The following is a 23,104-nucleotide window of genomic DNA, read 5'->3' as shown; positions in this document are numbered from 1 at the left end:
GCCACCGCACCCTTATCAACAGTCCACAGTTCACTTTGTCAGGTGAGCCGGAGGAGACCCATGACTGGAGATGGAGAGAGGACGAGTCTCTGTTTATAAATGCGGTTTTCTTTCCGTTTGTTTATCTGGAAACACAAACTCACTCCTCTCTCATTATTATCTTTGTTTTCACGTGAATGTATTGCCGCCGAGCGATTGTAGATATAGATCAATTATGCACTCGTGAACACGATAATAAGGTACAGGTGATTTATTCTGCATTTCGTTTAAATGGCTAGACTCCACGCGCCATTCGGTCTGAAAATTATGTTCTAGCCACCAGCAAAAGACGCAAAATTTTTTCACATTAAATAAATAAGATTCCCAAATAAATGCGGACATTTCCGTAGACTTCTTGCCTGTGCCCAACCATCCATTATCCCCCCCACCCCTCCAAAAAGAAAAAATGCTGGCCACCAGAACCTACACCAGAGCCCAGAGTCGAATGCATCACTTTCCAAACCCGACATCGTGTTTTTTGTCAGGCTTTGCGAGACTACAATTGACTGCTGAAGGGGTCAAGCTGCTATTATCATATTCATTACCTGTCTGACTGGAATACGTGTATGCACAGTTCAGCAACCCCCTCTCCAGAGACCCGGGGGTACTGACACATCCCTCGCTGGCTAATGTTATCCTTCAGAATGCCAATAGTGACCTCGAAGGTACAGTTTAGCTGGAAGAAGGGGGAAGGGGGAGCGGGGGTGGGTGGAGCATCAGAAATTAAATCCGTGGAGGTTAAAGGTCACGTCAATTAACTGGCCTCAAGTGGGAAGTAACAGCTCAGGCACAGAAAAGAGACCCCAGAGTATAGCTGACTGCGGCCTTTCCTAATTTACCCCTCTGATTTGTCCCAGATGTCACTCGGACTCCAAAAAAAGGGTTATTCTCTCCATCAAAAAGGCTACGGAGATTTCCTGTTCTCTCTCCAGAGAGAGAGAGCCTAAGGAAGTCTGTAGGTGACATAAAGGTCAGAACGGAGATGGCGGAGATGGCCTATCCAGCTGAAAACTGGACAGTGATATGATACCAGTATCCATGAAGGATACGCCTACTGTGCGTTCAGTGCTGCCTGCACTTTTTGCCTCTTTGTAATTATCAGTTGTGTGACGTTAGTGAATATATATCTCACTTGCCACACAACAAAACGCAACAGCCTTTAAATATTGTGAGCATGTGTGTGTGTGCGTGTGTGTGTGTGTGTGATTATAATTTTTTTACATTGTCTTTCATGTTAGGGCATGCAGCAAGTTGTTCACTGTCTGCCGCGTTGTGGATTAACTGATTTCCTTCCCCTATCGCGTGTGCTGCACTGAGCAGAGCCAGGACGGCCACTTTATAAATTAAAGGATTGATTTATTTTCTCGGTGTCTGGTAACATGTTGAGTGCCGCCGTCGCACCGGAGTGATTTACCGCGGCCGCGAGAGAAGGCTAAACGCTAAACGCCGCGAATGTCATACCTTCAGGAGCTCTGCCCGCGGAGCGTTTGATGTTTTTCAGAAAGCAATCATTTGAATTGCCCCCCCCCCCCCCCCGTTAGCAGAGCGGAGGGCGAGCGGTCCAGGAAAAACATTCGGACGAAACGCGAAGGAAGCCTTGTGTTTGGGGTGCGGATATTTCTCAGATGTCGGGGACGGTGGAATGTAACCTTAGACCCCCCCCGTTTTTCGAAACAATATTATGAGAAGTCATATGAAAACACGGGTGTTCGGGCGAACTCGCAGAGAGCTTGCGGCTGTTGTTTTTTGGGGTACCGCCCCTCCGCATTCAAAGTTTTCAAAACACCATCGGTCGTCGTGCGGCTTGTCAAACAAATTATCCGTCCCCCGCTGTGTTGGTCATGTTTCTGACACAAGCGTTCTGGAGAAAACCCTTCACCCCCGAGGTCAGACCAGAGCCAAAGACACGGGGCGGTCAACGGGTGACACGTTGGCCTCCTCCTTTCAAAGTTGTTATTGTCCACACACACCATTAGGCTAAACTCCCAATGCTTTTGGTGTACTTCTGCAAATGGTGTTTTTGATCGTAGCGTTAGCGCTTTCGATCGCATTAGATCTTTTTTTCTTCCCCCCGATAGGGCCCGGGCAAAATTTTATGGTGCCACTTATAGTGGCAGTTAATCACAGCTGAGATAATAGTACTGTGTTGTACCGGTGCCAATGCAGCGAGTCAAAACGATCATACGCTCCCCTGGTGCTGCAATCAGCGAAAGGCGAACTGGGGCGATGCGTGATGTATGCTCTCTGCTTCCCTCTCCTCTGAAACAGCCACAGCTCGAAACAAGAGGACGTTTGGGCCTCGTGACCTACTGTATAATACCCACCCTCCACCTTTCTTTTGCCACACCCCTTCTTCACCTTAAAACATCCCCGCCCCCCACCCATTCAACAAAACTGAACCCGAGTCCCCCCACAGAGCACCACCGCCAACTCCGCTTCTGCCTGCAAATTGATGACCTCAGAAATGCGATCCCGGCTTCAACCTTTAGCGAGGAGACGGGTACATATGAGTGCTGTCAGGGATTAACGTACAGAAGTGGACGAGCGGTGGCTGACAGGCCAAGTCAGTAGTGCTCACTGCCCTCCCCGTCCCCCACTCGCTTCCATCATGGAAACCAGGAGAACTGAAGCACGGGTTACTTCCGTTCCGTAAAAAAAATACTTCCGTCATTTAGCGTACGATTATTTACTACCAAACCACTTTTTCTGGTTTCTTTCCGGCGCTGGTATAGACCAGAGGTGGGGGGAAGAAAAGGATCGGAGGACGGAGTCGTTCTGTCACCGACGACGTGAGCAGTGTAAATATTTTTTGCCTTAAAAAACTTAGAGAACGGGAGGTGGAGCTATTCCGGGGGGACGGTATTTTATCCATCTTCAGAGGCTGATTAATGAGCACTTGAGGGGGAATGATGGCTCCCCGTGCGCGGCCTGATGTAGTGCGCCCGCAGATTTACAACGGCCTTCCAGGAGCCGTGTAGCGTGTAGCACGCATCTTTCATTCTTCCTCTCTCTCTCTCTCTCTCTTTCTCTCTCTCTCCGGCTTTCCAGTGCTCGTCTCCCCTAGCCGAGCTTCCTGGCTTCTGTTGGGCGGGAAAATGCACTTGAATCGATGCCAAAAAAAAGGCCTTCGGTTTGCGCGTAAATCCGACGCTAATCAGCTAATTCATTTCGGTTCAATAAGATATTCGAAACGCCGATTCCACCCCTGCAACTCGCTGACTGCCTTAATAAGGTACATACAAGGCGTGTTTTTTCAGTTTTCTCGTTATGCGCATCCGCGCGAGTGGCAAAAGAAATCCTGGGAGGGACCCCGGATCCGTATCGCTGACCGTTGCGATATCTCACCGGGCTGTTCGAGGAAGCTGTCCCTGTGGAATTGTGGGAAAGCACGAGGTATCGGCTGGTCCTCCGGGAATGCGACAGAGAAAAAGGCTGAGATATATGCGCACGTATGCACCTCAGTGAGAGTAGGAATTGCAAAGCAAGGCTTCCTTTCCTCGGTTGAGCGTATGAAAATACAGTAAGAAAGTTCAATGATGTAACAGACCATTGCCAACAGCCAGCTTAGACTCGTCATTTTTTTTTTTTGCTTAGGCTACAGGGCAAAATACACTGTTAATTCAAATCTAACAGTGTTCATATGAGTCAAACAGGGACCATATGTACACTGTAAGAGTTAATTTGAACATTGTACTGTGTATATAGTCTTCTGACCTCTTGAGCATGTCCAGTAGGCCTGTCCATGCTTCCATACGAGTTTGGATGATCTACTCCTTGTATGGGTAAATTGTTCTATGCATGAATAATATTGTGGAAACCAATATATTTTATATTTTACCCAGATGTCCTCTTTGCCATTGATGATGTATTACTATAGCAAAAAAAGGAAGAAATAGTTTGACTCATATTGCACAATAAAATATGTTATATAACTTACATACAAATGTATTTATAATGGCACATGATGATAAATGAAATGTAAATTGTCTAACCTTATTCTAAAATCGTGAGTTTTTTTAAACTAAGTCAGCTAACTCAGGTGTTTGCAGTGAGATTTGTCCATTGCCTTTTCTGGGGCAAAGCTATTTAAAAGGCCCTGTGTACGGAAAGTTGGCTTCTTTGTCTGACCTAAATAGCAGCCCTAAACACAAATGACTTTTAATTGAGGGCGCTATAAATAAATCATAGTTTCAGAACCAGCAGAAATAATGCCCTACCTTTGCTTCTCAAGACCATTCCTTGGAGGACACATTGTTTTAGGAAAATAATTAGTGCCCTGAACAGGAATTAGATCAGAGGAAGAAATGAATGAAGATTAAATGAAAGAAAAAACGCTCCTCCACACCTTTTTATTCTGCAAACGTGAGGAAAATCAATCCGGCTTTGCCACAAACCTTTTAGAATTAACTTCAGGCTACAGGGGGTAAATACCACCGAGGTGTGATAAACAATTACAGCGTGAGCTCTCTGCTCTGTGCCTACTCTGACTGAAGGAACCAATCACTGCAGCTTTCTTTTTTCCTTTTTTTATTTTAAACAGCATCTGTTTTTATCTTCCTCCTGTTTCTTAAATAAGAAATGAGTAGGAATGATTCTTTGCTGAGCATTGTGTGCGGAGTAGCCTACTCTTTGTGGCGTTCAGCTGTCATGCAGTATCTGTGGTAAACTGGTTTATTTTGATCAAGTGGGCCGTCAGTTCTTCCACTCTTCTAATCGGGGGAACGATTGTATGTTCTGGCTCGCCTCTGCCCTTCATTTCTTACGAACCATGAATAAACGGGAAGGCGCATATATAGCTGGCGAAGCGAAGATTAGCTTGGAGCGAACTGCTGGGAAATGTGAGAAGATGTGAACCGTGCTTTATCGGACGCCCTGTAGCTTTCTCCCGTCATTCAATGGAGGGAAAAGCCTTAGTCATCTCCTCAAAATAATTACAGATTATTGAATTTCACGTTCATAATGCTTGATAAGAATATGGTTTTATTGGCTTACGGGTCTGGCGTGATGAAATAAATCTAGAGGCCTGGTTGTGCTCAAGATGGAGTATATTCGGGGTGACACTAAAACATTGATTCCGATCAATACGTGCGTTGGGTGGGTGACGCTGCCTTGACTTGCTGACCATAAATCAGGTAACCTCCCCCTCCCTCGTTAAATTATAAAAGATCAATGAGCATTACAACTCTACAGTCCAGAAGTGCCCTAGAATAGACATGGACATCCTTTACTCATTTGGTTTGAAAACATACTCTTAACTATCCACACTGTATGCATCCTGGAAATTCAGATTTTTATTTTTGAATAGAACCTATCACATTGGTGGTGTAATATGCTTACGTGTCTCATTTCTCTCATTGCGTTAAAAGGAACTTTTGCAAAAGCAAATATTTAAAAGTTAATGGACCCTGCCTCCTGAACATACTGTTTGGATACAACCATTTCGCTTGCAGCTATTCATGTTTTCTATGCCAGTGGCATTTATCATTGGAGATATAGAGCTGAATTTGATGAACAGTCTTTCTTATCTTTGACCTACAAATACCAAAGTAATTCATTTTTTTTTCACAAGCACAGTTGGTATAGTGTATTTTCTTTATTGCTAAACTACCTAGACTGCCCTTAAAAAGAAAAAAAGAACACTTGAATTTAGTTGTGGATCAAACTTAAAGGGCTAATGTTGGGGGGATAGTTTATGGTCTAAAATCAAGGATGTGAGTTTCATTTCAGAACATATTTATTCTGCGTCTGCCCTGAGGATGTGGTTTTGAGAACCAAAACACATTGAGGAGAGAATCGACTGGTTCAGTAAACCAGTGTTCACACTACATGAACTGAGAATCTTCCATATGGCAAACCATCTGTGTTTTATGATACGCAGGACAAACATAGACAGGTTTGCCTTGCGGTTACTACTTCTCTCTGTCTTGTTAAAACTATTCTGAATAATCAGCTTGATCATTTCGTTTATTTAAATTGTTGAATCATAGTGTGACCTAGTGTGCTTGTAGACTACTTCACTCTGATGGTTCAATATGAGCGAGGTTCAGATTCAACTGGGCAGGTTGCAATCAAGCCGAGCTGTGTTCAATCATCTGAATCAAATTGTCAATTTAATTTAATTTGATTGGTTATCTGAGTTACTAAGGGGGAAATTTTTCCACATTGGTGAAATGGGTGTTTAATAACATTTTTAATCAAATAAATGAAATCATTTTTAAATGTGTTCTGTTTTTTTTTTTTTGTCAGTTTCACTTTCTCTAATATTACATTTTGTCTAAAGATCTGAAACCATTCAGTGTGAGAAAGATGCAACTTTTACGCACAGCATCTCAAAATCCACTTCCGTATGGCTGGTTTTTGTGAGGATAATTCAGCCTGGGAAACAAGGTGTGCATACTCATGCCAACCGATGGTTTAATTAAAACACTTAAGTGCAGGAACACATCAAAAACCAGCAGACGCAGCAGCCCTCCAGGACGTTCGTCTGAGGGAACGTCAAAGTGATGTGAACTGAAAGCAGAGGATAGAAAAAAAAAACAAAGAATATCTTTTGCTTGGTTCCTGTTTCAAAAGTGCTTACCTAACTCTTACTTACCTTGAAAAATAGAAACAAAGGCTGATGCCTACACCATGGAGCAATGCACTATGGGAGAGCTGGCCTTCTGGCTACATTGTGTCCCTTTTTTGAGGAGGTGTTAGCTGTTCTCCGAAACCAGGGCATGCGATTTTGGCAGTTGCTTCATGCAAATCAGCTACTGGCAAAATCACAAAATCGTATTTCTGTCGTGTCAGAAGCACAAGAGCAGAATAGCACGTCAGCCTTGAGACAGACATCTCCAAAGCTGAGTCTCAGACATGAAATGAAACATTTTGAATTCAGTGGAGGTTTCCTTAACTAAGCTGACTCAGCCCATGTGACTGGTTTATATCCTTTTCATTGTCAAGTGTAGGATGGCACTCCTGCAATGAGCATTTGCACTTAATTCAAACGAGATGTACTTGGCATGTCATTAACTGACAGGTGATGGTTTGACAGGTCCTAGAAAAGGATAGAGCAGGTTGTGCTCTGCCATTTTGGTTATCAATCTCAAGCAAAACCTACTTTGTCTCATGTAGATAAGGTGTACTTGTGATATAAACAGTGATTTGCAAGAGAATAGTATGCATTGACTGTGTTAACTCCTGAAGTGAGCATAGATAGATAGATAGATAGATAGATAGATGTGGGGAGATTTGTCATGTGGCAGTGTCAGTAAAAGCAAGTGAATGTGTAAGAGGGAAAAGTAAACTGCTGAAATAGGAGGTAGTGTAGCCATGTGGAGAGAGAGCCACATTGTCCCAGGGTATGACGCGGGAGAGGAGTGTGTGTGTGTGCGTGGTGTGAGTCAGGCAGAGAGAGGTGAGGGGGTCCACGGGTGTATGCAGTGATGGGGAGGGTTCTCGCTGGAGTGGTAGGCTGACGCACCCGGTTGCCAGACCAGCGCTGATTCTGTGATTGGGAGGAACAACCTGGCAACCTGAGACGGGCGCTGTGTTCCTGGGTGCCGTGTTCCTGGGTGCCCCCATACTTCCTTGTGGGGGCCTGAGGGGACGAGCGGGAGCTCAGGGCCCTGCTGGTGGGACGGTGTAATGCGACCATCCGCTTAAATCCAGTCTGGGGTGCCCGGTAGTTTGTGAGTTTTGACATTGACCTTGAAAAACGTGCACATTGTATGTGGATGTGTGTAGTTTGTATTTCTTAATTGTGTTTTTTTTATGTTGTTTTTTTTACTTTCCTGATTGATCGTTGATTGCCCCCTAAAATAAAGGTTTATTATATTCTATTTTATTTTGTTCTATTCTTGGTTGCTGTGGATTGATTGTATGGGATGATTCTCATTGAGGCTAAATCCTACATATGTTGTATGTTTTAAGTCAAGGGACATCAGTGGGCCAGGTGGGTAAATGAACAGTGCTATTGCTGGGATAGTTCTGAACTGTGAGAATGCCACTTACAGGTATAGGAATCATTGTTTCCCAAATAGTGTACATCACCTGCAGTCATTCAGAAGCACTACGTGAACATGAAGAGAAAAATTAGAGCTGGAGGCGCTAGGCGCCCTTTACCCTTGATATTTCGTAATGCACGAGACGCTCTTATAAAGAGCGTGCTCATCCCTTTTAAAGAGGAACACGTGGACAATGATAATTTTTCAATATTTGCTCCACCCCCCCTCCCCCATCAACCGTCAGCCATAATAGCAGAGTGATTTCCTCTGAGACAACTGGCTCATGAATGGACAAATTACAAGGGCGCCGTATCGGATCAATTTTGATCTTTGCTTCCTGTGATCATTCTTGTCAGTCCGGAAACTCAGAAACCAGTAAATTAAATGGTACAATAAGAGAAGTGCTGATAAGAGAAATACATATTTACACATTCTGAATGAATGCAGCCCTTTAGAGGATAGGACAATGCATTATCAAATTCTGTATTTTAATACTGCTATGCATTTTCCGTCGGTACATTATGGTTTTTTAAATTTATTTTTTACATTGTTTATTTGGTTTTTTTGCACCACATATTTGTTTCACGGTGTAGGCAAAAGTAGAATGCATCCAAATATGCCTCGCAGTAGTTACTTGCATTAAAATAATATAAACAAATGCCATTGTAGGTACCACTGCGCATATTTTTTTCTGCCCATCACCTTGACTACCCGTCGGTGACACCACATATTATTTTTTAAAATTATTATTATGCAAATGAATTAATTATTTAATTCATGTAAACTTACCGAAGTCAATCATATTCCTGTAACACGGTTTCTATCACTTCACAAAATACATAACGCATTCATATACTGTAAGAGTATTTATTACAGGACTCCAACCGTCCCGTCCCGCTTTCTCTGCCCGTCCCACACGAAAATGCTCGTGACTTGCGCATGCAGCCTAGCCCTGCAAGGAAATGTGAACGCTTCAGACTCTAGGGGTCCCCATCCTTCAGCATCTACCTCTCGCGCACAATTCGTTCTGTGCAGCGAGCAGGGAAACAGACGGCGTACGCGCGGAGCCCAGAAGGACCCGAGACACACATCTTCAGTGATATCACGGCGAACTTTTTGATTTACCAGGCACTCTGATGGAGACGAAGAACAGGAACCCTTGCATATTTGGATGAATAGCGGGACGGTTAAATAATGTAAGATGAGCGGCCGAGGGACCCAGTTAAATGTGTAGATCAATTTCAGTTTGTCCGAATATCTCCTGGTCTTTTCCAGCGTGACTGTACACTTCAATGACTTCGGTGAGAAGACATTCTTATCCTCCTACCTGTGTGGGATTTTCAGCCGAACTGGGAGTCGCGATGTCTGTTCTAGTTCGTTCGTTGTTCCTAGGTAAGTTTGTCTTGCATGAAACGCATCGTAGGCTAAATAAACTTTGTGTTGCTTAAACATAAAGCAACGCAAACGACCTTTGTGCAAGGATGATTGTGTTTATATTTTGAGATTTTTCCGAGGAATGCACGGAAAGTTATCAGTGAAATAGGGTACATGTTTTAAACTTGGAGGTCAAACTATTTTAGGATTGTTGCAAGACCACTCCTCACCAAATCATTGGGTTCTTTGTACGTTTTAGTGCATTTTTTCTTTACTTTGGGACATGGGTATTACTTCGAAAATAAAATTCATTTGATAAAGTATATCTGTCATTGCCTAAATGAACGTAGTTTGCCAGCGATTGCAAAAGTCACTTCTTTAAAATAAATAACCACTTTAAATTGATCTGGAATGCACATTGCACACAGGTGTGACTGACTGGGGGGTTTGGGTAAAGCGAAGTGGATCTCATTGAACTGGAAATCGTTGTAGCGTTTCTTTCTAGCTTCTCGTTTACAATTAAAGAGTGTTAGCCTACTATTTACATTTTGCACAAAATATGATATTGTGCAGTTTGTTTTATTTTGAAACGCGATCTATGATTGCATCTCTCTGGCTATTTAACGCCTTAGGGTGGAGACCGCAGTCCTCCAGCGGCTGATAGTCTGATTTGAAAGTGGCAGGGAGGCAGGCTTGCACTTGAGGGTCAGAGAGAAACGCGTGGTAGCACGAGCTAGCAAAACGTGTATTTGCCCTCACTCTTCTTTCCGTTGAAGACATCTCTAGGAGTTAGATATGAATTTGAACGGGAGCACTTGTTTTCTTTTTTAATGGATCAGCTTCTGTATATCCGCTTACGTTTTACATCAAAGTTGCGTATCCTGCTGCATTATAATCACTGCACCAAACTTTGGTCAGTGATCAATAACGTCTTCTCAGCGCTTAGACAGCGCTTTTTTCTGATACCCTTCCAAGCCTCGTTGGTTGTGTGGATCTGGAATTTTTATGTTTTGGAAAGATCGCGTCAAATAAATCTCATATTTTTTTCCATTGGCAGTTGTGGTGACGTCCCTTTACGCTTTGTGTTTGTCTATTTTGCTCTGCATATTTTTGCTCTACTGTTGTTTGTGGAAGTATGTCCGACAACGAACAGAGCTCTCTTGATTCGGAACATTGTGTGATTTCAAATGTTGGGCTCTCCACGAGCCTCACTGATGCTGGTCGGGTCTCGGGGCTCGCCCCATAACTTTGGCACGTCTGTCCACTGGATGACGATAAATTTTATTATTACTTTAATTATGTTTGTGTGCTATACTGCCCGTGCAACACAGACCGAGTAAACATATTCATCCTCGTGATGCTGTATCAGACTGCTCCGGCGAACAACACATCTGCAACAATACCAGTGCACGAGCTTGTAGTCTTTCAAGTGATGAATGGTGTTTGGATTCTATTGGCAAGATAAAGTTTCTGTTTTTTCTTCTTCTTCAAATGTTAAGAAGAAAATTTAGTAGACCTAAATATTTTCTCGTGCATTACACGACACAATGTGAAGTAACCTGACGAGGCGCATTTTGGAAACCTATGACTTAAAGGCGAATATCAACTTAAAATATTTCTGCAGCACTACGATTGTTGTTGTTGAGTAATCTCAATGGGACCTTTCTGGTTAAATAAAGGATAAATAAATTTAAAAACATCGTCTTTTTCAACAAGTTACCACAAATAAAGGGTAACCTAATTGCTTTATTTGGGGTGTCATTCCAGGATGCCAATTTTATACTTTATTCACAATGTTGAATATCTTTATATGTAAGGCTGTAATTTACTGTAACCTATCCCGCGCGCCTTTATAAATGTTGGTGAGGTCTCAAGAAAGCCATTAGGCAAATTCATCACCTGCCAAATGTCACCTAAACCTTTCATTTTTTTTTTTTTTTTTAGATTGAATGATCAATATTAATTAATATGGCTAATTGGCTCTTCATTCATTTTCCGGCTGGTGCGTTTCACGACTGCCTTATTTTCACACCTCCGGGGAGAGCCGCACTCACTCGGCATTCACGTCACGAAGGAGCTCTAAAGAACCGCCATCAAATGCCCTAACCGTCCACGTATGACATGGTGGATATGAGAGCACGTGCCATAAATGCGGTTTGTGATGAATGACCTTCCCTTCCTTTTTCGAAGAACGGATGGTTCGGAATGAAAATGTTTTAAATTACTGGCCAGGAAGTAATAACCGAAGCATTATTCACTTGTCAGAGAGATAATGGGAAAAATGAGGGGCCACACTCGGTAGAAGTCATGATTTTTTTTCCCAGTCGTCTTTATCACTCGTTTTATGAACTCATCACTCCATGCGTCATATGCGCAGAGATGTTATTTTGACCTCGACTGGTTTTGTTCATATGTATAATGCATGCGACATCATGAATATAGTCAGCTTCGACATTGTACCCCTGCATAAATCAGTTTCATTTGATAATATCTGCACGAACTTGAATGAGTTAACAAATAATAAAATCTGTCACATTCTATATTTAGACTGGATTTCTGGGGGCAAGCAAAGTATCTGTCAAATGTGGAGATGACACAAGCCAGTAGACCCAGGGGTTATGCAGTGACATCTTGCTGTGCTCTTGCCTGGAGTCACCAGAGCTTCCTCGCACAGACGCTCTGATGGCGGCTGTCAGAAGGTCTTGGAAACCATGACCACCGTTGTCTAAGATACGGCATATCATATTTCTCTCTGCCAATGGGTTTCTTCATTGGTTACCGCTTGATGTACGGCACTTACAATTCATGCAAATGAGTGCGCGCTATTGATTCCGTTTTAGCACACTTGCTATATGCTTCTGAATCTTGATTACCACTGTGCCTTGAGCGCTGACGTGACGTTTGCGTTAAATCTTACTGACGGCCACAAAACCTCCTTGTGGCCACAAAGATGATACTGGCTTATCTGGGTTCAGTGCTGTATAATGGTTTGAGAACTGGGCTTGTAGTCTAATGGTCGTATACATTTGATTTCCATGTAGGACACTGCGGTTGTACTCTTGAGCAGGATACTTAACATGAATTGCTTCAGTGTGTAAATTAATTGCTTTAGCGGTATAAATGGATACTTGTTGTTAATACACTGTGCGTAATTCACTCTGGAAGAGAGTATCTGTCAAATACCTGTAATATTGACATGATGAAAGTGCAATCCCTGTGATCTTTCGCTGTTTACATGGGCAAACTCACTAGCTATGTATAAAAAAATCATCGCTGGAATATGTACCCCAACACACTTGTTTATAAAAGATCTCTTTAGCTTGTTAAATATTGATTGAAAGTTGTCGAAGGCTGACTCTACAATCTATACTGTACCTCAGTGGGTGTTTTGGAATTTTGTGTTTTGAATTCTTTTTTTTTTTTATTTGTCATGAGCTTCATGTTATTTACACTGCTGGCTTAAGCTTTCGGCTGGCCCGTGTTTGGCTGGCCTACTGTATGTTGGGGACATTCCTGTGGCTTTGGGTGAGGAAATGTTCTTTCCCTTCCTGACGTGCATATGATTCATACGAAAACAAAATGAAAGAGGGGATAGCCTACACATCCACAAAGAAAATACTGTAGTTAACCACAATGACAGCTTTGTGCAGCTGGTCAGAGTTTTAAAAAAAAAACTTCCGCAAAGTTCTCAGGAGACAGTTGTGAGATTTAATTGTTATTGGCCAATGGACATAATTATCAAAAACAAAATTCTAAAGTGAAACAACATCTAGAGAGCGACAAGACAAGGATATTGATAATGTCAGCAAAGAGTGTTGTGAATAAAAAATGAACTTGCACCTCTGCATGGGTGGGCTAGAATGGGCCAAGGCCACTTAAATAGTGTCCTGTCCTGCCCATTTATTTTTTTCTGGACCAGCACTCCCCAATTGTGAATCTTTTTGACGAAACCTTTCGACTATCAGTGTATTCACTGTTCGAAATATGGAGGAGCAAGCTCCCTTTCCCGTTCCGCAGAAACAACCCCCCCCCCCCAGTCAGGGATCACAATCTCAACCCCACCTCCAATTCCTAGATCACAATCTCCAATCCCTTAAAACATGCTAGAAACGCCCCAGGTTCTGGTCTGTCCTGGTTTCACGCAGGCCCAACTATGAAGGAATACTTCTGGCTGTCTTGTTAGCTTGCCCACACCTAAAGAGACTTTTTTTTCTTCTTCTTGGAATCATTTACCTCATCCCGGATAATCGTAATTTTGTGAAAGGTTTTGACGTAGTGGATGCTCAAAAAAAAACGAATACAAAAGAAAAGAAAAAAACGGCGTGACCCCTGAGCTACCTTTCCGCTCCACCAGATGTGATCGGTTAGCGGGCGTGGCTGAGCGTGCACGTGCGTCGGCGGACGCGGACGGGTCTTAATTAGCAGGGCGTAGCTCAGCGGGGGACGTCCCTCCTCGCGAGCCGCGTCACCCCGCCCACATAAATCACGATGACACCCCCCGCCCCCCCTCTCAGTTCGCTCCCCCGGCTCCTCCACCACCACCACCACTACACAACAACACCCCCCCGTCCAAACTCCCCCTGCTTTAATACAGAGTGACAGGAAAACCTGTGCAGATGTCAGGCCTTTTCTGAGTGCTGGGGACCCAATCGCACCAATTAACCCTGATTACCCTTCCAGGGGACGCTCCAGGAGAGGGTCATCCGGTTTGACGTGGCGAGGACTGAGCGCTCGGTTATTCTCCAGCCATCGATTTCTCTCTTTATTTTCTGAGAGGACCCTCATATTTCACGAGATTTGCTCGCTGTCAAATCTTGTTTTTGGAACTTGTGAGCCCTGAATGCAAAAAAAATATATATAAAAATCTACTTTTATATGCCTGAGACTTGTCACGGTGGAATATTTTGGTAGGGGATGATGTTACATTTAATTATCAATCTCATTCCCGAGAGAACGTCATTTCAACCCAAAACGCTGCATTTCGACTGTCAGTTTAACTTTTTAAATCATTTTCCCTTTCATCTTTTTCTACTTTTTGATTATATAACATTCTTAATTAACATCTCTTTGACAAGACTTATTTGTTACATAATTGCTTTTTAATTTTATTGGGTTTTTTAAAAGCTTATTTTACTGTGATTTAGTCATTTGGTGCTTTGTAGCTTGCATGCAGTGTCTCGAGTGTTCCCACCTGATGTGGATTTGTGCTTTCGTGACCTACAAATCCTAACCCCCCCCCCCCCCTCTTCTGAGCCCTGAATGACTAAATTGCTACCAGACTTTGGTGGTAATTTAATACTTTCTCGAGTAACAGGAACAGACCGGTCTTGCGGGAGGCAGGAACTGCCCGTTTCACTTTTGCTAAACCTCTGGCAGATGTTTGGAAGTGACCGGGGTCTGCGTTTGCACGTGCCTCATATGCTTTCTCCCTAGGAAAAGGGCCCTGAAAATCTTTCCTTTCAAAAATATTTGCCGTGCACAAAGACTCCTTTCCACGTCCCGACAGATTTGTAATCTGCTGTCCTACGTGGCCGAGCGGAACAGCTCTTCATCAGTGTCCTTCTTGTCATTTCCCGAGAAAATGGAATGTTTTACACTTTATTTGCCGAAGTGAATACCAATGATTGTCAGTGAACCAAGGGTGAAGATGTCCCTCGGGAACTCCAATTTTGCCTTGAAGTTTCCAAGGGACACCTTTTGCCTATGTGAGTGTGTGTGTGTGTGTATATATATGTATGTCTCTGTGGAGACGTATTTGTGATCAGACAGAGCGACAGTGCGTGCGGAGGTACAGTGTGTAGGAAGAGGGACATGCAGCCATTTCACAGGCTTTCATCATTACTCCTCGCGCGGAGTTTGCCATTGGAGCGTACGGGCTTTGATTCATCTTCCTCCGCCTTCGCGCACAGGAGCCTGGAGTACGGCTGACACACTTGTCAATCCCGAGCAGCTCGCTCCTTTGATTTTCACGTACGCAAAAAAAAAACCGATGTGTTACGACGGCGTCTTTCAAACCGAAAAGCAGCTTGTCGTGTTTTGATATCGCGTTCCGTGCTCGCAGTAAGACGGCGCGAGACGGCGCTCACTTGTTGAGCGTCGCAGATGTGCTAATCGTACCCGAGGATCATGCTTCCCCGGTGGATCGGTTCCAGCCAACGTGGCGAGTTCAAAGTTCATTCCTAGGGTTTTGACTCCCAGACCACAGAGCTGTATTACAACTGGAACAGCTGTTCCTTATCTCACTGATTTGGAGTAGCTGTTCCAGTTTTGTGCAGTTCTCTGTTCTGGAGGTTTAAACTCCTGCTAAACTGCATTTACCCCTATATTACCCCCTTAATTTTTTCTTCTGATGTCCAAGTTGATCCTCCCCATCACTAAATAAGTGCTTTGACTTCAAGACTTCACTATATAAACACTGCATTATTATTATTATTATTTTATTATTATTGTTATCATTTGACCCTCACTGAACTGGATGTTTGATAGAGTGGACATTCTGCTGCAGCCTGTATTTAGATGCCAGCAGGCTCTTTCAGTAGGACCTAGCAGCAGGTTAGCCTGTTAGGCATTTTAAACAGCACAGTTACTCTCTCTTACTGGGGCCTGTCCCCTACAGTGAGAATAATCAGAAAACTCTACAGCTGCTTCCTATTTATCTTCCTATCCTATTTACCCCCCCCCCCACCTTAAACACCCCACCCCCTGTAGGTCGGTCTCACAAATAGATCAGAGGATGGATCAGGGATCAAAGGTTGGGTGGCTATTTATCAGGGGCTTTTACAGGGTGACCTGGGAAGGGGGGGGGGGCAGTTGTAGCAACAGTGGATTAGCAGAAACATAAATCTGTCACTCAACCGTTTTCAGTTTTCAGCACCTTCGTGCTCATTGGATGGCTGTCTAAGAAGGGAAGGCTCCTCCCACCCTGTCAATCAGAGGGCACCGAGTGAAACATTCAGCATGAAATCAACTCCAATAGAGTGCTTTCAACTCTAATAGAGTGCATTTGTCCGTTATTGTGCTCTGTTGGGCTTGATTTAAAACTGAGAATAGTTTGTGCAATCTCTATTAATTTTTAATAAGAATATAATAAGGGCACAAGGGGCACATGAGTGCTATTCTCTTAAATACTTAATTTTTTGTTTTCTCTACAAATTGTAATGATATACCCCTCGCGCCCCATGACCTTGTTATTAAAAATGAATGGATATTGCGCAGAAAAATTATTAGTGTTTGTTTATGGGCGGAGGTGCTTTGAACCCAATGAACACACTTTCTTTATGGAACTATTAGTAACACTATTAGAGTTCCGATAAATAATTGAAACGGTTATTGTCGGAGTGTGTTTACATAATGACGCTCGTATAAAAGTAAAATATCGCGTTTCCGCGGTTCGCTCTCTTCGCCGATGGTGATTATGTGCATCCCAGGCACCTGCCATGCCTGCTTTGATTAACACGTAATAAAACGAGGTGTTGTTCCGCGCGAGGCGCCGTTAGGATGTGCATAGTTAATCAGGCGCACGGGTGCCTGCGGTTAATGCGACGTTGCAGAAGACACCGGCGCTTTCTGTGGAAAGAACGCTCGGTCGGGACGCGTTCCTGATTACACCAGGAGGTTCAGTCACCTGTTTGGGTTTGTACACCGTGTGCACGTGTCTGTGTGTGTGTGCGTGTGTGTGTTTGTCAGTGTGTGTGTGTGTGTCTATGTCTGTGTGTTTGTCAGTGAGTGTGTTTGTGTGCATGTGTCTGTGTGTGTGGGTGTGTGTGTGTGTGTGTGTGTGTGTGTTTGTCAGTGTGTGTGTGTGTGTGTGGTGTTGTGTTGTGTTGTGTTGGGTTGTTTTGTCTGTGTGTGTGGTGTGTTGTGTGTGTGTTTGTGTGTGTGTTTGTTGTGTGTGTTTGTGTGTGTGTGTGTGTGTGTGTGTGTGTGTGTGTGTGTGTGTGTGTGTGTGTCCTTTTCCCCCCCTTTTCCATTTTTGGCCACTCCTGAAACAGATGGCTCCGCCACCTTGGTTTTTTACGAGTCGTTACGCTCAGCCTCTGGATGAGGGGGAGCCGCTGTACTGTAGCGCGCGCGCAGATGTGCGCCGCCGCGCCGTATCGCTTCCGCTGCGTTACCGAGCTCCGGTCAGAGGCAGCGGCGCGAGCCTGGCGCCTCTCCCCGCTAAAACTCCGCTCCGACGCTCCGGAGCCCGCCAGGAATTTTCCGAACAAGTAATCCGTGCACATTCCGACGGTCCATTCAAATGCCTTGAAAATACTGGACTTCCGCTCTTTACTGTTAAGATTCCACAAAGCGAGTGGATACGGGAGATGGCTTTTATGATTTCTGGTTATGATAAAGCCGTTGTGTTTAATCTGGGCCTCTGCTGTATGATATCCACGTTGCAGAAGAAGCTCCTCACTTTCCTTCAGTAAAAGTCCCGGGCCTGTGTTCATGGATTGTCTCAGTGGGGAACTGATCTGGGATCAGCTCGGCCCCTTGAGTTTATCATGGGTAAGGTTAGCATATGAACATGGCAAACCTGACCCCGGACCAGCAGTCCAATAAAGACGTTTTATGAACACAAACCCTGTTCTCGGATCAGTTTGCTCAGTGATCAAATAATGTATGGAGTCAGGACTGGGAGGAAAATCATCCGTGGACCAGCGCTCCGACTCTTAAACTGCTGTGAATATGAGCTCTGATCTCAGATCAGTTTGCTCTTTTAGCTAACAACGGGTACGGTTGGGGTATGGACAGGGCGAGTATGATCCCAGACCAGCCCTCTGAGATGCTTTACGCGTACCATTTGATACAGGCTCCCGGGCTCTGGGACTGCCTTAATGACATACCTGTCCAGGGGTGCAATTTAAAGCCATTTCCAGCTCAAGCGGAAGCTTCCGGGTCTAATGAGTCCCCTCCTCCTCGCCTGGATGCTACCGTTTTCCCACTCCGTCATTGTTTATTCTTCCTCCGTCTCTCCTGTGTCTATTCCTAGCTTCCTTACCTTGGACGTGATGCGCTCTGACAGCCTAACTGCAGTAGCTGGAGAGGATGAAAAAGCCTAGGCCTGATTTAGACAGCACTCCTACTGTAGGGTTTATTTTGTGGCGTGGAAATGCTGCATTTAAATATGGCACGTACAGGATCAGAGCTAGAATCAAGATAGCTTTTTTTAAGAAGACTGGGTAGCGTACAGCAGAGGGCCAGATTAAATACGATGACTTTATCATAACCAGAAATCACAAAAGTCACCCTGTATTCACTCATTTTGTGGAATCTTGACGACAAAGATTGGAAGTCACGCCGTCCACTGCTTTCAATGCATTCGAATCGACCGTTTGAATGCGTCTGGATTACTTTGTTCCGGAAATTCGGGAGCTTCAAATCGCAGCGCGGTTTGCTGAAGTGAGCGAGAGAGTTCCAGAATTGCCAGCGAAAGGGAAACGGCGTGAAATAAATCAGTAAATGAATTAATAAACAAGTGAATAAAAATAACTCTGAGAATGATTGCCTCTGGAAAGCAGTCAGGTGTAGCCGTCCCCCCGGCTCTTCGGGGAACTCTGTGTGCCGAGAGACGTGGCAGTTTGTTTGTCATCCCGCTTCACAACAACGGCCCAGCGACTGCGTTAACAGGGCCCGCTCTAATCAAAGAGATGCATCACGGACATGGCAGCCGCCTCTGCGGTCCATTACGGTCGTTTAATGCAGAAATAATCGCGGGGCCTAACTCTCCTGGTCGTCAAAATGGCCGACCTGGTAGTCGCGGCCGTTTGTCCGGGAAAACAAATAGTTTTCCCTCGTCAGGGAGGGGGATGTTATTTACTCGATTGACCTCTCCCGTCGGATGCCGTATTGACGTCGAGCGTCGGGTGAAAGAGCGAGCTCTTCGGCGGCCCCTCGCTAACGAGGTAATTAAGCCCGCCCTACCGCGGACGAGGACAGCTGTAAGCGAGCGGAGGGGTCGGCCGCTAGCTCGTTATCGTTGCCATAGTGCTCCGCTGAATGCGCGTAGGGCTCGTCCGAATGGCCTTTGGCTGACCACTTAGCCTAGCGTGAGCCTGGCGTCTGTTTTTATGCTATGCCCTATGTGCGTTCAGTGGAGTACAATGGGAAGTCGTAGGGCTCGTCTGAATGGCCTTTAGCTGACCACTTAGCCTAGCGTGAGCCTGGCATTTGTTTTTATGCTATGCCCTATGTGCATTCAGCGGATTACAATGGGAAGTCTTAGGGCTTGTCTGAATGGCCTTTAGCTGCCCACTTAGCCTAGCGTGAGCCTAGCGTACCTGTCAGAATGCTATCTGTTTTCATGCTATCATATACTAGCTGTGAAATCCCTATTAAATCCTTTGTCTTGTACGCTCGGCGTGCCAGGGGATGATGTGCAAAGGATCGATATTCATTAAAGTTGATAATTAAGCGCTCGGGCGTCCGCCGTTTGTCCGCGTAATTTACGACGGTTTTGTTTTCTTTTCAATCTCCAAATGGCGTTCGAGGATTTATTGGACTCAGAAAGGATCAGATTAACGGGTTTTGATTAGGTCTTTAATTGAATTTTTAATCAGCCTGTTGTTGCTCGCACAATAAAAAATGTCCTTTCCCTGGAGCTTCTGGTACAGGCATCAGTGCATGTCTTGCACGAGCCTGTAGGGGGCAGTCTTCCCAGTCCAAGAGAGCACCAGGCGTGCTGGCTTAATTACAGGGGACCATGTGTACCAATGGGATGACATCTTTCTGTTAATATACTTCCCGGTTAATATATTTCACGGCGATCCCGGGTTCACAGTGGTTATTGAAGATCCCACTGGGAATGGGAGAGACTAGGGGTGGGATGCCGAACCCTGGAGGCCTTAAGCACCAAAGTTTTCTTTCATAGTTTTTATAGTTTAGGCTCCATACCAAGCGGTACCACTGTTACTGTACCACCATTGGTAAATGTTCCATTTTAATGTGTATGAAGAAGGTAACTTGGGACTAAAAGGTGATTTAACAGGGATTGTTGGGCCTTTAAACCTAACCAATTCCTCAGATTTGTTTGTAATAAATGCCAACAGTATGCTTTACTGTTGAGAAAGTGGTGAAAAAAAAACTATTAAAAAAGCTTCTCGTCCTGGGATGTGTTCCATTAAAGACACACAGGGGACATCAGTTTATATCTGGGCCTTAATACAAGCTCTGCATCAAACTGCAGATGGAGTTGGAATAAGACTTAGTCACAAGGGGGGGTAATTCTTTCTCCCTGTTGCAAGCAGTACTTTATGTGGTGAATTAATCATATGTAAGCAGTAAATAATTTTATATTATTAAAGTTGTGCTGTCTGCAGTAACTCAGATACTACCCACTCCAACCCATGCATAGCAGCATTGCGCAGAGATGAAAAATTCCCCGTGGCCATTATTGCGTTTGAAAAAAACTCATCCCCAGTCCCTGTGTGCTGGAGACGTTGTCATGCCGATGGTTTCACTGGCAGTTTCCCTCCGAAATAAAAACAGACAGCGTCTCCTATTTTGATGCATTCGGACAGTCATATGAATAATGTGTTTGTCACTGGTTTATACTGGTTTTTGCTTTAACCCTCTATGGTGTAAGATCACAGATAACGTTCTTCTAACTGAACATTCTAATGCTGATGTCACAATCACTACCGGAAAGCTATGGAGTTCTAGAACACTGGCTTAGAATTTTGATGAAACTTTCCAAAACAGCGACTTTTCAAAGGGTGAGGTGGTGATAAGGGAGGGTTGTTGAAAGGTTGAGCCCCCTGTCGGTTCACCCCGGCGACGGGAGGACTGCATCATGGGAGTCGATGTTCGCAAGGCAGGCTCGTAAGGGGAGATACCGTGAATACCGCGTGAAGGAATGCGTCTGGCCTTCGCCGCGGCCGAAACACATATGGGCCTGCACGGCGATCCCCCCTTTCAGGAAGATGTAAATAATGTCTGGGTTAATGGTGTCAGCGTGACTCTGTCTCTGTCGGTGTTTTTATACGCTGACGGCACTTCAGCTGCACGAACTCCGATTTCACAAACTGTCGCACGGGGAAAACTCCGGAACCCATCTGGAAATACACGGGGATTTATCACTGTGCTTATTGCCATTTGAACTCGGAAACTTGAACTGCCTCTTTGGGTTTTTTTGAAGAGTGACATGATCAATAGGCCATTGTGCTTTTTACTTTATTTTATTTGGCCACCAGATTTTGAGAACTGTGTTGCCAGTATTTTCTTATTTGAAATATGAATACAGACGGCTCCATTCTTTGAAGATGAGGACATTGAGAACATGAATATTATCGGTCAGGATCAGTCACTTCACCGTTTATTTTATTATTAAATGTTTCATTTGTAGAAACAATTGGGACGTGAGTATTTGTTCAGCAGGCCCTAGTTAAGACAAAAACAGCTGTGTTATGCTGGACACTCCTAATAATACTGTCATTATTATTATTATTACTGGTGCTCATCCGTGTGCTGTGGGCTCTTTGTGTGCGCTCCGGTACGGAGACCTGCCCACACGGTCACGCACTTCATCAATCCCACGATTCCTCTGACCGGTTTGGCCCCGCCGGCGGGAGAATTCCATCACCGCGCCCCTCCGGCTCTCCCCTTCACCCCGCCGGCGATAGCTCTCCATCGTTTCTCACGCACTCCCTCCATTCATCCACCCATCCATCCAGCCCTCCGGGCCGGGGTGCAGGGCACGGGGTGCGGAACGTGGGGGGTGGGGGGTGTGTGTGGGGGGGGGGGGGCATTAAAACCACCCCACAGTGGGTGATGGATGTGCGTACCTCTCAGTGCATGCCGCTGGGGGAAGGAGTCTATATTTCTCCCACACATCAGCGGTGGAGACACCGCCTGGGCCAATGCAGGGGCTCTCCTTCACACCAGCAGCCCCACTGTTGCACTGTGAGTGGAGCCCTGTCTGCTGTGGCACCGGTGTAAATATTGCCCCGGCTGTGGAGGGGGCTGTCCTGATTGGGGGTGCCTCAGGGTGAAGGAGGGAAAACAGAGGGGGGATGGAGGGGGGGATGGAGGGAGGGAGGGGGGGTGGGTAATCGTGCATTGGTCCTGTGGAGCGGGCAGGGCTGCAGTGGTCACACGGTGTGAGCTCCTCCTCCTCCTCCTCCTCCTCTTCCTCAGACACTTCTCCCTCTCGCACGCGACTCACCGGCTCCGTGGCTCATCCATCACGTTCGCCGGTCAGCCGTCCGGGTCCCCCGGGGCCCCCCGGAGGAGCGCGGAGCTGACGCGGTGACATTGGGCTCCTGCTCAGGAGCAGGGGAATCAGAATCACGTTCCTGCAGCTGCCCAGTCCAAACCAGGAGAGTCCTGGAGTCCTGTCACACTCCGACAAAGACCCCTCCCCTCCCTGAGTGCTTTATCTTTCGGGGTGGGGGGTGTTGCTCTGAGGGACTGCTAATCAGGCACAGCTCACTGTCTGCTTTGATCTGGTGCTTTAGTGAGTTGTCCTTGTGAGGTGACCTGTCAGGTGATTGACCAGGAATAGCACCGCCTCTGTCTCAGTCCCATGACTGATTGACCAGGTCTAGTTATGCCCTTCTCTCTGTGACAGGGGATAGTTCTTGTTCCAGTATATCAGTACTTCTGTCTGTTCTGTGAGAGGAGATAATCGTAGTTGTGGTATAGTGGAGATAGTCATGGTTGCGGTATAGTGGAGATAGTCATGGTTGCGGTATAGTGGAGATAGTCATGGTTGCGGTATA

General features: G+C 45.1%; 1 protein-coding gene across 1 annotated transcript in view; it reads left to right on the top strand.

Annotated features, from left to right (window-relative positions):
* Positions 1-8,962: 8,962 nt before the first annotated feature.
* LOC135264312 (CXADR-like membrane protein) overlaps positions 8,963-23,104 on the top strand; it is a 61,503-nt gene continuing 47,361 nt past the window's right edge. Inside the window, exons 1-2 of the mRNA XM_064353177.1 lie at positions 8,963-9,223; positions 9,303-9,419. Of these exons, the coding sequence (XP_064209247.1) occupies positions 9,320-9,419 (100 nt within the window). The 5' untranslated portion in view covers positions 8,963-9,223; positions 9,303-9,319. The remainder of the gene's footprint in view (positions 9,224-9,302; positions 9,420-23,104) is intronic.

This window comes from Anguilla rostrata, chromosome 9 (assembly GCF_018555375.3).
Source record: "Anguilla rostrata isolate EN2019 chromosome 9, ASM1855537v3, whole genome shotgun sequence".
NCBI lineage: Eukaryota > Metazoa > Chordata > Actinopteri > Anguilliformes > Anguillidae > Anguilla > Anguilla rostrata.
The sequence above is the reverse complement of the archived record's forward strand: the minus strand, read 5'-3'. Positions and strand labels throughout refer to the sequence as shown.